The sequence below is a fragment of the Nycticebus coucang genome, chromosome 6 (assembly GCF_027406575.1).
Source record: "Nycticebus coucang isolate mNycCou1 chromosome 6, mNycCou1.pri, whole genome shotgun sequence".
Classification (NCBI taxonomy): Eukaryota; Metazoa; Chordata; class Mammalia; order Primates; family Lorisidae; genus Nycticebus; species Nycticebus coucang.
Window position 1 is genome coordinate 85,329,985 of NC_069785.1, and position 14,650 is coordinate 85,344,634.

The 14,650-nt window shown below is 47.9% G+C and overlaps 1 protein-coding gene and 1 gene segment (V, D, J or C); one reads left to right on the forward strand and one right to left on the reverse strand.

Moving 5' to 3' along the window:
• The first annotated feature begins 4,928 nt into the window (after positions 1 to 4,928).
• Positions 4,929 to 5,357, forward strand: LOC128587686 (39S ribosomal protein L42, mitochondrial-like). The gene has a single exon (XM_053594054.1). The coding sequence runs from the start codon at positions 4,929 to 4,931 to the stop codon at positions 5,355 to 5,357; it is 429 nt and encodes a 142-aa protein (XP_053450029.1).
• A 3,900-nt stretch (positions 5,358 to 9,257) lies between these two features.
• On the reverse strand, positions 9,258 to 10,012 carry LOC128587685 (immunoglobulin lambda variable 2-18-like). The segment is given in 2 exon segments: positions 9,258 to 9,729; positions 9,837 to 10,012. Coding segments are annotated over 2 exon segments (465 nt in total).
• Positions 10,013 to 14,650: the final 4,638 nt, after the last annotated feature.

Genomic DNA, 14,650 nt, shown 5'->3' on the forward strand with positions numbered 1-14,650 from the left:
GAACCAGCAGACAGACCCTGTCCTCACACTCCCAGAGCTGTCCTGACACATCAGCAAATGTCACCCTGAAAAGGGGATCTACTCAGCTCCCAGGGCTTTATCCTCTCCCAAGGGCCACACATCAGGGACAGAAGGTAGGAGAATGGACCCCACTCCTTCCAGACTCTGTGATGACAAATGAAGAGACTGTGGGTTTTTACAGCACAAACCAAGCGAACTAGACACATTTTGCAAACCATGAACCTGTGTGCTGCTTTTTGAAGGGAACTGATTTAATGTTAGGAGTTGAGTGGAATTGAAATGAAACTGTTTCTGGGAACATCACAATTCAGTGGAGGGCTTTCTGTGCTGACTGGGCTGCATTGACAAGGACCTGGGTGAGTTGAGACCAAGGTCAGGGTTGGAGCTCAGAGAGTGAGAGTGAGGCTAGGGAGGTTCCTGTCCCACATCCCCATCTGTCTGCGTCACTATGAGTCACTGCCAGCTGTTCCCACTGACATCACTTCTGCCACAGTAATAATCAGCCTCGTCCCCAGCCTGGGCCCCACCTTGTTCCCTGAGCTGGACCCAGAAAACTTCTGAGGAATCCCTGAGGGCCACTTACTATGTTTGTATATCACCTGCACAGGGGCCTGGTCTGCTTTCTGTTGGTACCAGTAGATGTATCTTTTATTAAATTTGTCACCAGAGCAGGTGATCCTGGCCGTCTGTATTAGGGACACTGACACTAACTCAGCATCCTCTGCGAGACCCAAATCTCATCTACAAGTCACCTAATCAAGTGTGGTGGGACGCGAGATCTGCTTCAACCTGATTCTTTTAACAATAAAAGCTTTGGGGAGTTTCACCTGTCCTCCCTGATAGCATCTGAGTGTCCAGAAAAGTCAACGTTTCAGTTAATTTGCTAAAATTGAAAGACACAGAGCAAATAGGTGTCAGCAATGTGTGGAGTTAGATGTGGGGTAATCGGATGTGTCTGCTCTTGAAATCGTTTTGGTAATAATTTAAATGTCCGTAGAAATTAAGTTAATAAGCAGCAGCCATTGGATGTGTGGAGTTAGATGTGGGTATCTTCAGCAGTGTATGGAAAAGAGCCATAGTTGATACAGAAAATAAAATTTAAAATACCAGAACTTGAATTGTTTAAAGAGCATAATATGTCCCAATTAATTAAGATAAATCCCAGACAGAAAGAGCGTGCTCCAAAGAAACTGAATCTGTCACACTGTTGTATGCATGTTCAACTGCAAATCCAGTTTTAGGCTTGAGCACCAGCCTGCTGATGTGTAAATACAGACCCCCAAATACAGATCCCCAATGCTTATGCAAAAGTGCAGCTGCCGTGCTTGACACTGAGGTTCCTTTGATGTGTTTTCAAGGACTGAGAGTGTCCTTGGCAGTGGGGAAGGAGGGTTTCCTAGGAAATCTGTCCTTATACCCCGCATAAAGGGAGACAATCATGTTATGGAAAATGATAATTTGCAACGTAAGTACATGTCCGTTGACTTGAAGCCTGTAGCTCAGTGGCGAGGGTGCCAGCCATATACACTGAGGCTGGTGGGTTCAAATCCAGCCCGGGCCAGCCAAACAATGACAACTACAACTGAAAAATAGCCGGGTGTTGTGGTGGGCACCTGTAGTCCCAGCTACTTGGGAGTGTTGCATGACCGGAGACGCGAACGAACAGCAGCTTTGCCGTGGGTATAAACTCGCTCCTGTAATTATTGAGTCAAGAAACAGACTATACACCGTGGGATGGCATATAGCAAAATTCTTTATTCCAAGTTTAGGTTTTATACTTTTCCAGTCACGTACACACTTAATCTATCATCTGTTAGTCTCATCATTGTCTTCTTTTACCTATTTGAAATTTAACATGAAAGGAAATTTAACTTGAAAGGAAATATTTTGTTATCATATCAATACAATCACTTTGTAGTAAACCTCTTCTTCTAAACATTGACTAATTTCCGAGCAGGTCACAAAGACGAAAGTAGTCACAGGGGAACAGAGTTAATAGAAGAGTATCTTCAAGCATTCACTCAGTTTACTCAGTATGAAGTAATGACTGTGTCCTTTTCTCGGGGCAGAGCACCTATAGACCTCTGATAATATGTTGTTAACATATGTCAACCCTCTGGCCCGTATCTCTGAGGAAGGGTGGCATGCCCTTGGATCTCAGGCTTCACTAGGTATACAGCTTCAGAGAAAAGGCCTAAGGAATTTTACAACTCCAAACAAGCCTAACTCTGTGAGTAACCCAGGGGGGTCCAGATCTCTTAAGCCTCTGGAAGAAAAGCAAGTCATTTTAAACTCACACTGAATTTACTTTGTGTGCTTGATGTAGGATGTTTATTTCTAAATATTATCCTACAGGGAGGCTGAGGCAAGAGAATAGCTTAAGCCCTAGAGTTAGAGCAGCGGTTCTCAACCTGCGGGTCGCAACCCCCAGAAACTATATTAAAGGGTCACGGTATTAGGAAAGTTGAGAACGACTGAGTTAGAGGTTGCTGTGAGCTGTGATGCCACAGCACTCTACCGAGGGCAATATAGTGAGACTCTGTCTCAAACAAACAAACAAAGTATATGTCCACTAACGAGGAGCCATTCTTTTCCCAGCTGTTCATTTTGAAGATCTTCAGTTTAATAGCTCAAGCTTTCTTCTTTATCTCATTGTTAAATAATGAGTTTTACAATTTTTTCATTTATATAAATATCTGATACAGCTAAGTCTCTTTCTTTCTTTCTCTCTCTCTCTTCCTCCCTCCATTTCTTCCTTCTTTCCTTCCCCTCTCTCTCTATTTATTTATTTATTTATTTATTTATTTATTTTGAGACAGAGTCTTACTTTGTCATCCTGGGTAGAGTGCCGTGGCATCACAGCTCACAGGAACCTCAAACTTTTGGGCTCAGCCTCCCAAGTAGCTGGGAATCTGGCCACAACACCCAGGTATTTTTAGAGATGGGATCTTGCTCTTGCTCAGGCTGGTCTCAAACTCCTGAACTCAAGCAATCCACCTGTCTCAGCCTCCCAGAGTGCTAAGACCAGAGTGCTAGGATTACAGGCATGAACCATTGCACTGGGCCCTTCTCTCTCTCCCTCCTCTTCCCCTCCTTCCTCCCTCCCTCCTTTTCTCCCTCCCTTCCTTCCTTGTTTCCTTTCCTGTTCTTTCTTTTCTTCTTCTTCTTTCTTCTCTCTCAGAACTTTGACTATCTCATTTCTTTTTGGTTTCAATGTCAATGCTAATTTTTAAGACTCCTTTCTCAGAGTCCATACTGTATTATTCCAGATTTTGGTACAAACTGGCCTTGCTTGTTTATCTTTCTCCCCTCTCTGATTTTACATCTAAGAGGATCTTATTTCTGATACCGAAATACTCCCAAAGCTCACAGGATAAAAAAGAAGAGAAAAAATTAAAGCATTGTGACGTAAAACTATCTTGGGTGAACCCAAGATCCAATCAAATAAATGATAAAAGCTTGTTCTTATCTAAAGAAATACCTCAAGCCATATGGTAATCAGAAGTAAAATGTCATGTTGCTCCAGATATCTCCCACAAGAACAATGCTTCTAGAAATTCAGGTGATTCATCTGCATAAGGATACTCACTTCCATGTTATCAGTAAGATTAGAATCTTGATGATGATAATAGCCACGACGGCTGGTTGGTTAAAAATACCACCATAAAATGTTCTGCAGCCCTAGAATGAACAGGGTAGAGCCCTGTGCCTGGGACGGCTCAGAAAGACACCAGAAATAGCACATGTGACAATCTTAGACATGGAGCACCAGGACAGGGGCCTCACCCTTCACTCTACCCCATGCACAGTCTTAAGGAAACAGGGGTTGAGGTAGAAACTTGGCTCCTGTGATTTACTGAGGAGTGTGCTCAAAAGAGTTCAGAAACGGCTCGGCACCCGGAGCTGAGTGGGTAGGGCACCGGCCATAAACAGCAAGGGTGGCAGGTTGGAACCCGGGTTGGGCTTGCTAAACTACAATGACAACTACAACAACAACAAGAACAATAGCTGGGCATCGTGGTGGACACCTGTAGTCCCAGCTACTTGGGAGGCTGAGGCAAGAGAATCACTTAAGCCCAAGAGTTTGATGTTACTGTGAGCTGTGATGCCATGGCACTCTACCAAGGGCAAATCCATGAGATTCCGTCTAAAAAAAAAAAAAAAAAAAAAAAAAAAACAGAGTTCAGAAATGGAGACACTCCTGGCAGAGGTAAAGTCTAGCTCCAGCCTGCATCTGGTGGAGGGGCTCAGGATCATAACTGCACCCAAGCCGTGTGCCCCTCAGAGGCCAAGGAGTAGGGCTAGTGTCCCCTGCACTGGTCACTCCTTGGAAGTGGATGCTGGTGGTGGGTGTAATTTCCAGACAACCCATCACATGAGGCAGCTTCAGTTGAGAGCCCACAGCACAGCCCCAGGGAAGGCTGTTGAGTGGGAGATAGGCTGAATGATTGAATCAACAGCACAGTAAGTATTCTGGGGTCAATAAATGAATATAAGAAAAGTGGAAGTTGAGGTCTCAGTCAAAGATTAGGCTAAGTAGGTGTGCACAGAGTCACCCCAGGACTGGAAAAAGGGCAGATCCCCACCCCAGCAATGATGAGCTACTCCTGAAGCCATCGCAGCTCCATGGCCTGCAAAGTCTTCTTTGTCCCCTGTGGGGGCCAGAAAACAGAGTGTGAACTTTGTGGAAGGGTAACTAGTCAGGGTGAGGAGGGGCTGGGAGATCCCTCTGAATTGGGAGCCAACAGTTGGGGAACCTTCTCAGAAATGTGTCTTGCAGGATTGAAACAAGATGGCGGGCTCACGGTGAAGCACTGTCAAGGGATGAAAATTGATTTTTCCTAGAAGCAGATTTTAAAAGCAGTGTTTCTTCAAAACATCTTTTTTTATAAGCATCTTGATGCACCATGGCTGGAGCAGCAGTAAAATGGGTGATATCAAAGAGAAGTATCTTGAAACATTTATTTCCAATCCAAAATGGAGTTTTATATTGTGTTTGTCATAAACCTACATATTCTTCTCTACCAGATGACTATAATTACAAAGTGGAGCTTGCTTTGACATCTGATGGCAGGACAATAGTATGCTACCACCCTTCTGTGGACATTCCATATGAACACACAAAACCTATTCCTCTACCAGATCCTGTGTGTAATAATGAAGAAACACATAATCAAGTGCTGAAAACCAGATTAGCAGAAAAAAGTGAATGCCTTGAACAAGGACCCATGATAGAACAACTTAGCAAAATGTTCTTTACTACTAAGCACCATTGGTATCCTCGTGGACAGTATCACACTCGTCGTAAGAAACTGAATCCTCCAAAGGACAGATGATACTGAGATTTTTTCAGGGGAATCTGAGAAAAATGTGCCTCAGATGGCATTTGAGAAAATGCAATGTGGTATATTCATTAATATGTTATATAGTAAAATAGTAATAATAAAATGCCTTCTCGTAAAAAAAAAAAAAAAAAAGAAAAGAAATGTGTCTGTCAGGAAGCAGCCAGGTGGAGGCAGGTGCCCCATCACAGCCAGGCCACGGCTGCACAGGCCTCCTGCTGAGTCAGCCAGAAAATACAGTGGTGTCTGAACACATGGGGACCAGCAGATATGGTGACGACGCTTCAGTTCCCTGCTCCAGGGCACTGAGACAACCACAGAATCCACCTTCACCTGATCTGTAAACTGTACCCACATGCTGTTTGGGCAATACATTTAATGAAGAACAAATGGGCAAAAGACACTTTGGACTTGAACCTGTGTCTCCAGGTTCAGAGATTTTCATTCCATTAAGATTTCTGAATTGAAAAAGCATTGATCCCAGAAAGAAGTCATTTGCCAGTTTTCACCTCCCAAATTGTGTCAAAACTTGTCTAGGTGTTTTCAAATTATGCTTAAGAAGCAAATTAGCATAGCGTTGATATTCTGTACATCACCAACATGTTCTTAAAAGGTAAGATAGGAATCTGGAGAACCCACCCTTGTCCTTTGTCCCTAGGAGAGCTGGCTTTCTAGCTATCTACCTAACATTTAGACCTGAGCCTGACTCTGAGAGGGGGTAACCTGGGTGGAGGAAGTTGTTTGCAGCCCCGGCAATTCCCAGTTGTCTGAGTGCCCAGCACGCCCAGCAGCAGAGTTGGCAGGAACACCCTGAAGAACAGACAAAACGCAACAGGTGAAGACAGCTTCAGAGGCTGCATTGAACATGACTGACACAGGTCTGACTATTCCTCCCTGAAACTCCGCTCAAGTGCAGGGAAGTGTTGAGAACACACATCCAGCAACAGGAACGTCAGAGACATGAGCAGAGGGAACAGCGCAGACTGGGAAGGAGGAAGCAGGGGCACCAGTGTTAACTAGATCAGTCCTGAGACATGAGGTCAGACAATGAAGTTCACAGACTCACCCTAGAAAAGGGCTATGTACCACATCACTGGATATTACCACGGTCACCTTGGGGAGTCTCCCCTTGGGAAGCCACATAGCAATGCCAATCCCTAGTCCACCCTTCAAAGAAAGTTTGGGACTCTTTTTCTGGAATGACCCATCAGCACTGTCATGGTACAAGCAGTGGCCAGTAAGTTTGTGAACTCATCCTGGGACAAGTGCTACCTACCTCATTGAGGACTATCACTGCAGTGACCTCAGAAGTCCTCCCCTTGGCTTCTGGTGACCATAGTAATATTCAGCAGTGAGGTAGGCAGGGCGTTTTCCAGGATGAATCAGTGAGCTTCATTGTCTGATCCCCTGGACCTCTTCCCAAATGTGCAGTGAGAGCCACGAGAGATGGCCTATAGGAAGCTCAGCCCTCTGGGTGGGGCAGTGACAGGAGGAGGGTGTCTGGATCCTCTGACCCTTCTGGTGGTGAGGCTGAGTCCAGGGGGTTGCTCTGGACAGGGAGGTCACACACACTTCCCTGGATGGGAACAGGAGACCAGACAGCATGGACACTCCAGGGGCCCCATCCACTCAGTGGGTGCCGAGTTCTGTGACCAGCCCCCTCCACTCACTGTTCCGTTCCCCACATTTGTTTTTTTTTTCTCTTGAGACAGAATCTCACTTTGTCGGCCTCAGTAGAATGCCAGGGAGTCATAGTTCACAGCAACCTCAAACTCTTAGCTCAAGTGATCTTCTTGCCTCAGCCTCATAGGTAGCTGGGACTACAGGCGCCCGCCACAACTCTCAGGTATTGTTCAAAGATGAGGTCCTGCTCTTTCTCAGGCTGGTCCAGAACTCCTGAGCTCAAGCAATCATCCCACCTTGGCCTCCAAGAGTGCTAGGATTATAGGCATGGGCCACAGAGCCCAGCTTCCCCCCTCATATTGTTAAGGTCCAGCTCATTTCTGGAAAAGCTGACAGTGACACATTTCTGACAGCACTGGTGTGATCTGGCGAGCTGAGATGTACCTTGCAGGAGAGTCTGACCGAGCTTCTTCTCTGCGCCAGGTTGTCCTGGTCATGAGCCATGACCCATGTCCCTGTCAACTTATAAAATGTTCTCCCTCTCCACATCCTAGGAAAGGGATCTTGGAATATTCCTCAAGAAGCATTCTGAGCAAAGAAGAAGCTGTGGACCACTGGATGCCTGGGTAGAGTTCCTAGGAGACGTACAGTACCTGGACACAGCCCAACAGTAGCAGATGCCTCATAGTGGGGGGGTTCTCTGCCCTTTGCCCCTGGATCAGCTACTGGTTACGTCCTTAAGAAGGCTCTGGTCACCTCACAAAGGCGCTCAGCCAGACACTGACCTGAGTCAGTGCAGGGCCTCCTGTCATGGTCACATTGTCCCTCTTTCACCTGCTGGCCCCTGCTGGCTGCTCACTGGCCCAGCACTGGACATATCCTCAGGGATGATGCTCACTTGAAAATCAGGTAAAGGAAAGGGACAGAGTGAGTGGCCACAAGGCTGGAACCTGGTCACATGAGCACTGACAAGGCAGGTGATTTGGGTGAGTAGATGTAGGGAGGGCACAGGTGGTTGCATTTTCTAATCTTTCATAATTCTAACTGTTGACCTCATCTCACACTTTAGTTTACTGTGATACAGCTCACAGTAAACTGAATAGAGAAAATTAAATTACATTGCACCTAAATTCTTGTACTTTCCCAGGCTGTACAGGGAGGGTCTCCGAACACATCTAGAAGAGGGAAGGTTTCCATGAACAGGTGTAAGGATAAGAGGAGAGGAGAGACCTCACCCTCATTTTGGAGGTCATGGTCACCAGGTCACTCAGAATTCTTGAAGGAGACAGGAGGAGACACAGACGCAGCCTGGGGCAGGCAAAGCCTCTCCTGCTGCCCTGGTGACACAGAGTTGGGACTATGACCCCTCCCTGCTACTGCCACACAGCCAGTGCCCCTCAGAAGGCAGGAGGGGAGCAGGGAAGGTGCAGGGTGAGAGCAGGATCAAGACCCACCTTCTCCCAACGTTGTTCCTAACAATGAATATTATAGTTGAATTTCTTCATGGGAAGTCATGGTGTTGGCGAGATCTCCTGCCTTCAATCCTGTACAGAAACTCTGCCCTTGGATGGCCACAGAAGAAGATACCTGGGCTGAAGGAGAGCCGGTCAGCTGGTAGGAGCTGACCAGATGTGGCACATTCACACACAGGTTAACATTTGTGGAAACTGCACATGAAGATCTGATGGATGCTGCTGTGTGAGTGAGCCTCAAAACATTATGCTGAGTCAAAGAAGCTGGGACAGAGGGCCACCTACTGTAAGATGAGGGGGCTGCCCACCATGGGAACCTCCACAGAGTCACACAGTGTGGATGGCAGGGGACAGAGGAAGTGGGGACAGGTGTGACATCTAAGGTGGAGCTGCTTCTGTTATGGGTCTTAAGATGGGCTGGGATTAGAGAGTGTTAAGGGGTGTGTATACCCATGAATGTGCTTAAGCCACTGAATCGCACATCTTTCAGTGGTGAAATTTGTGGAATGTGAATTATACTTCCCTCCAAAAATATAAAGGGCTAGGGGCTTTCTGGATGAAATATACTTTCAAGTGATTCAGAAAATGAATAATCTTTGTACGCACATGCCTGTGTGTGTGGGTGTGTATATGGTATATATAAACACAAACAAATATATGTGTTTATGTGAATACACCTGTACATACGTGACTCACATATCCAAAAATACGTATCTACAAAGACATAAAAAGAAGGAGAGGAACAAAGCATTTATGGGAAAATATTAAATATTGGGGATTCTCGAAGCAGGTGATTAAGGAGACTTATACTATTATTGTTACAATAGCTTTAAACATGAAATTACTTCCAAATTAAACAATATCAAAGAAAAGAGCAAATGAGAGCCTGAGCTTAGCAGTGAGGACCCGAGTGAATTCACAGCAGGTTTTGGTCTCACATCCCCATGAACTCGCCCCACTGTGTAAAGTGTTACCACTCCTGTATGAACCGCAGTAATAATCAGCCTCGTCCTCAGGGAGGACCCCAGAGATGGTCATGGAGGCTGTGTTGCCAGACTTGGAGCCAGAGAAGCGATCAGGGATCCCAGAGGGCCGAGAGCTGACACTATAAATCAGGAGTTTCATGAGTGTGCCCGGGCGCTGTTGGTACCAGGAAACATCATTATACCTCCCAACATCATTGCTGGTCCCAGTACAGGAGATGGTGACCGACTGTCCCGGAGCCCCCGAGAAGGAGGGAGGCTGAGTCAGGGCAGACTGGGCCCAGGACCCTGAAAAGAGAACAAAACACAGGCTAGTGAGTCAGTGCTGAGCTCCAGGGGAGCCTGAGGAGCAGCAGAATAGGGACAGGCCTGAGGTCCCTTCCTGGAGGTGTCACCTGTGACCCGAGTGAGAAGGGTGAGGAGGAGCAGAGTCCAGGCCATGGTGGAGACCCCCAGAGTGCTGCCCCTGAGACCAGCCGCCCAGCCCTCTCTTATCCCTGCTCAGGGGAGGGGCCGCCATGCAAATCTGTGTCCTGAGCTGCCTCCTCCCCTGACTCTGCCCTGGGCTGGACCCTGGAACTCCTGTGTCCCTGCACAGCAGGGCTCTGCACAGGAGATTGAAATTCATTAATTTCATGTTCTGATGGCAGCAACTTAAATGTTTTGCATGTGTTTTGCATGCGTAAGGGAAAGGGAAGGGAAAGGGAAAGATGTGTTGACCTCCCTCATCCTAGTCAGCGGCTGGCCCTTCAGTGTCTCTGCTATGAGGTGACCATGTCTCTGTGGCCTGCCCAGGCCTGGGACAGCCCTGCAATGCCCTCTGCTGGGCACAGGCACATAGGGTCTCTTTGTTAGGAAATGTGGCCTCACACCCTGTGGAAACACCTGCTGTTTTGCTGGGTCAGGTCTCCCCAGCTACAGAAGGTCCCCATCCCTGCCCCCACCCTTCGTGCTGAACCATCTGCAGCACTGAATCCCCCAAACACGTCAGTCACCTCAGGCCACCCAATCGCAGGCCCTGTGGGACACCCATGGGGACACACAGGAGGAACCAGCCCTCCCAGGCAGAGCCAGAGTCCTGAGCCTAAGTCTGTGGCTCTGAATTACGCCCTCCCAGGTGTGGCCAGGGGTTTGTCCTTTCTGGGCCTCAGGTTCTCAGCCTGGGAAATGAGAATGGCCAGGTCCACTCTGCACGGTGGTGATCCGAGGGGCTATGACCAGGGGTGAGAAGGGGGAGGTGGACATCACACCTCTCTGTGAACACCAGTCATCCTTTCTATGAACTTTGGCTTGATGGGAAGATTTCACTCCATATTACTCTGATTCATTTCCCATAAACATCCGGGAGATGTCTGCCTCCTGCTTTCTTGTCCTCCCCACAGGCCCCGCCCGGCTGACTCCCCCACCTGCACTGAGGAACAAGCACAGACATCCAGCGAATACGTGTGTTCGTTTATTTCCTGTAATACTTTTACACCTTTTCCATTTCCCTGCCTTTTTTTTTTCCTGCTGCCAGTGGTGGGACTCCTTTAGCACTGTAAGTCCCCATGACCATGAACGAGCTCAGCTTCCACTGCACACTGGAACACACGCTGCCCTGTCTCCCCGCCGGGACCATCGATCAAACCTCAGCAAGTGCATGAACCAGCCATTTGAAGAGCAGGACAAGTAAATCACACCTAAATGACACCAGCGTTTCAAACAGTACAGAATTACTGTGAGGTTTCCAGTCTCTCTTGGGGACCCCCGGCCCTGAGTCCAGGGCAGCCCCACACTTGAAGGGGTTCCAATCAGACAACAGATGGTGACCAGGACAGCCCTGCTGATCAGTCTGGGGAAAGGGGGGGATGTTTCTGCTGATCACGGTGGGCTGGGAAAATTCACACTTTGTTTTCCCTTGTTTCCTCTCTCTCCGTGTTGCGGATTCCTGGACAGTCTATGTGGTGGCAGAACCTGAGAGCACCTGTAGTGAGAATGAGATGGAATCAGTGAGGGGAGGGCGAAGGACACAGCTGGGCTGGTCGGTTTCAGATCCAACCTGACCTTCACCTTGTGTCTCCCTTTCTTGCGGTTTTGTAAATTCAGCTTTAACCTGAAGGTATATGTTTTAGTAATATAGAGCAATCCATTTAACAGATTAACTTTTGAATTGGAATGTTGTTATATGGGTCATGTGTTGTGTCAATTACTGTTTATTATGGGCCATGGGCTATGGCAATGCTGTTCTTAAGACAAGTGTTAATTACTATTACTTCAGATAAGGGTTAGAACTCTTCTTGCTTTTAACTTTTATGTGTAAAGCTGAGTTTTGGAAATAGAAGAACAGAGCAGTCTTGGACAGGCTACTCTGTCTATTCCCGAGATCGCTGGCCTTCTGCTAATAAAGATAGGTGGACCTATCCCGGTCTCTGCATGCTGGCTGACAGGACAGGAGGCCAGACCCTCTTGGCCTGGTAACACAGTGACAGTGGAGTTAGGAGGAAATGTTCCTATTTATTTCAACTACTGTTCTCCCTCTGCACCAATGCTAACACCTTATCCACCCTTCAAAGAAACTTAGAACATTTTTTCTCAGGACTCTCATGGTAAAAGGAGTGAGCAGTAAGTTTGTGAACTCAATGTAGGACAAGTGCTACCTACCTCATTGAGGACTATCACTGCAGTGGCCTCAGAAGTCCCCCCATTGGTGGTCTAGTGACCATAGAAATATTCAGCAATGAGGTGGGTAGCACATTTTCCAGGATGAATCATTGAGCTTCATTGTGTGATGTCTCAGCTCCTTCCCAATTGTGCAGTGAGAGTCATCAGAGATGGCCTGTAGGAAGCTCAGCCCTCTGGGTGGGGCAGTGTCCGGAGGAGGTGGGTGTCTGGATCCTCTGCCTGCTGTGGTGGTGAGGCTGAGTCCAGAGCTTAGACCTGTCAGGGTTTGCTCTGGACAGGGGGTCACACACACTTCTCTAGCTGGGGTCAGAAGACCACACAGCTTGGGCACTTCCGGGGCCCCATGTGCTTACAGATGCTGAATTCTGTGACCTGACCCCTCTACTCACTGATCCCTCCCACCCACCCCCATTTTTTTTGTTTTTGAGACAGAGTCTCATTTTTTCTCCCTCTGTAGAATGCCATGGCGTCATAGCTCACAGCAACCTCACACTCTTGAACTTAAGAAATACTTTTTTTTTTGAGACAGAGCCTCAAGCTATAGCCCTGGGTAGAGTACCCTAGCCTCACAGCTCACAGCAACCTTCAACTCCTGGGCTTAAGTGATTCTCTTGCCTCTGCCTCCCAAGTAACTGGGTTTACAGGTGCCCGCCACAGCGCCCGGCTATTTTTTGGTTGCAGCCGTCATTGTTGTTTGGTGGGCCCAGGCTGGATTCGAACCCACCAGCTCAGGTGTATGTGGCTGGCTCCTTAGCCGCTTGAGCCACAGGCATCGAGCCAAGAAATGCTGTTCCCTCAGCCTCCCAAGAAGCTGGGACTTTAGGTGCCCACCACAATGCCAGGCTATCTTTCAAAGATGGGGTCTTGCTCTTGCTCAGGCTGGTCTTGAACTCCTGAGCTCAAGCAATCTGCCCACCTTGGCCTCCCAGAACTCTAGGATTACAGGCATGAGCCACAGTACACAGCTTCCCTCCTCATTTTTTTAAGGTCACAGTGTCTAGCTCATTTCTGGAAAAGCTGACAGTGACATACTTCTAACAGCACTGGTGTGATCTGGAGAGCTGAGATGTACCTTGCAGGAGAGTCTGACCGAGCTTCTTCTCTGCACTCTCATCTCCACACCAGCCTTGTCACGGTGATAAGCCATGAGCTGTGTCCCCATCGGTGTACATAATATTCTCCCTCTCCACCTCCTAGGGAAGGGATCGTGGAATATTCCCCAGGAAACATTCTGAGCAAAGAAGAATCTGGGAATCACTTAATGTCAGAACAGAATTCCTAGGAGATGCCCAGGACCTGGGCACAGTCCAACAGTGGCAGATACCTAACAGTGAGGGTCTCTGCCCTTTCCCCCAGGGTCAGCTGCTAGTCACATTCTCAATCAGGCTCTGGTCACCTCACAGGTGTGCTGGGCCAGACACTGACCTGAGTCAGTGAAGGGCCTCCTGAGATGGTCACATTGTCCCTCCTTCCCCTGCTGGCTCCTGCTGGCTGCTCACTGGCCCAGCACTGGACATGTCCTGAGGGATGATGCTCAGTTGAAAATCAGGTAAAGGAAAGGGACAGAGTGATTGGGCACAAGGCTGGAGACTGGTCAGGTGAGCACTGACATGGGGGGTGACTTGGGTGAGTAGATGTAGGGAGGGCACAGGTGATTTGCATTTTCTAGTCTTTCATAAATTCTAACTGTTGATCTCATACAAACTTACTTAGGTATGATACAGCTCACAGTAAACTAAATAGAGAAAATTAAAATACATTGCACCTAAATTCTGGTACTTTCCCAGACTGTATAGGGAGGGTCTCAGAACACATCTGGAAGAGGGAAGGTTTCCATGAACTGGTGTAAGGATAAGGGGAGAGGAGAGACCTCACCCTCATTTTGGAGGTCATGGTGGCCATTTCAGCCAGAATTCTGAAGGAGACAGGAGGAGACACAGACGCTGCCTGAGGCAGGTAAAGCCCCTCCTGCCGACCTGGTGACACTGAGCTGGGACTGCCGCCCCTCCCTGCTCCAGCTGCACAGCCGGTGCCCCTCAGAGGGTAGGAGGGGAGCAGGGAAAATGCACCCCACCAGGGAACTCCTGGGAGGCCTCAGGGTGAGAGCAGAACCAAGACCCCCTTCTCCCAGGGTTGTTCTTAACAATGAATATTATAGTTCAATTTCTTCCTAGGAAATGATGGTGATGGCATGACCTCCTGCCTTCAATCCTGTATGGACCCTTTGCCCTTGGATGGCCACAGAAGAAGACACCTCAGGCTGAAGGAGAGCCGGTCAGCTGGTTGTGTTGTGCCCAAATGCGAACAGAACTATAGAGAAAACGCCCACACTCTGAGTTCACATTAGGTCTAGCGTCCTTTCTTGGCTAGCCAACCAAGATGGAGTCATATCCTCAAACTCTTGGCCCCCTTTACACAGGTATAGGTTTTTTATACCCTTCTTTCAGTTGGGGAGGGGATTGGAATTCCTACTGCAAAGCAGTTTACAGACTCAAACCGCAAATTTAATTCTATAGGGCAGGGGGTCTGATTCCAAAATCAAAGAGAA

Excerpts from the sequence above, each read along its gene's own strand:
- LOC128587686 (XM_053594054.1), top strand. The coding sequence starts at position 4,929 with ATGGCTGGAGCAGCAGTAAAATGGGTGATATCAAAGAGAAGTATCTTG.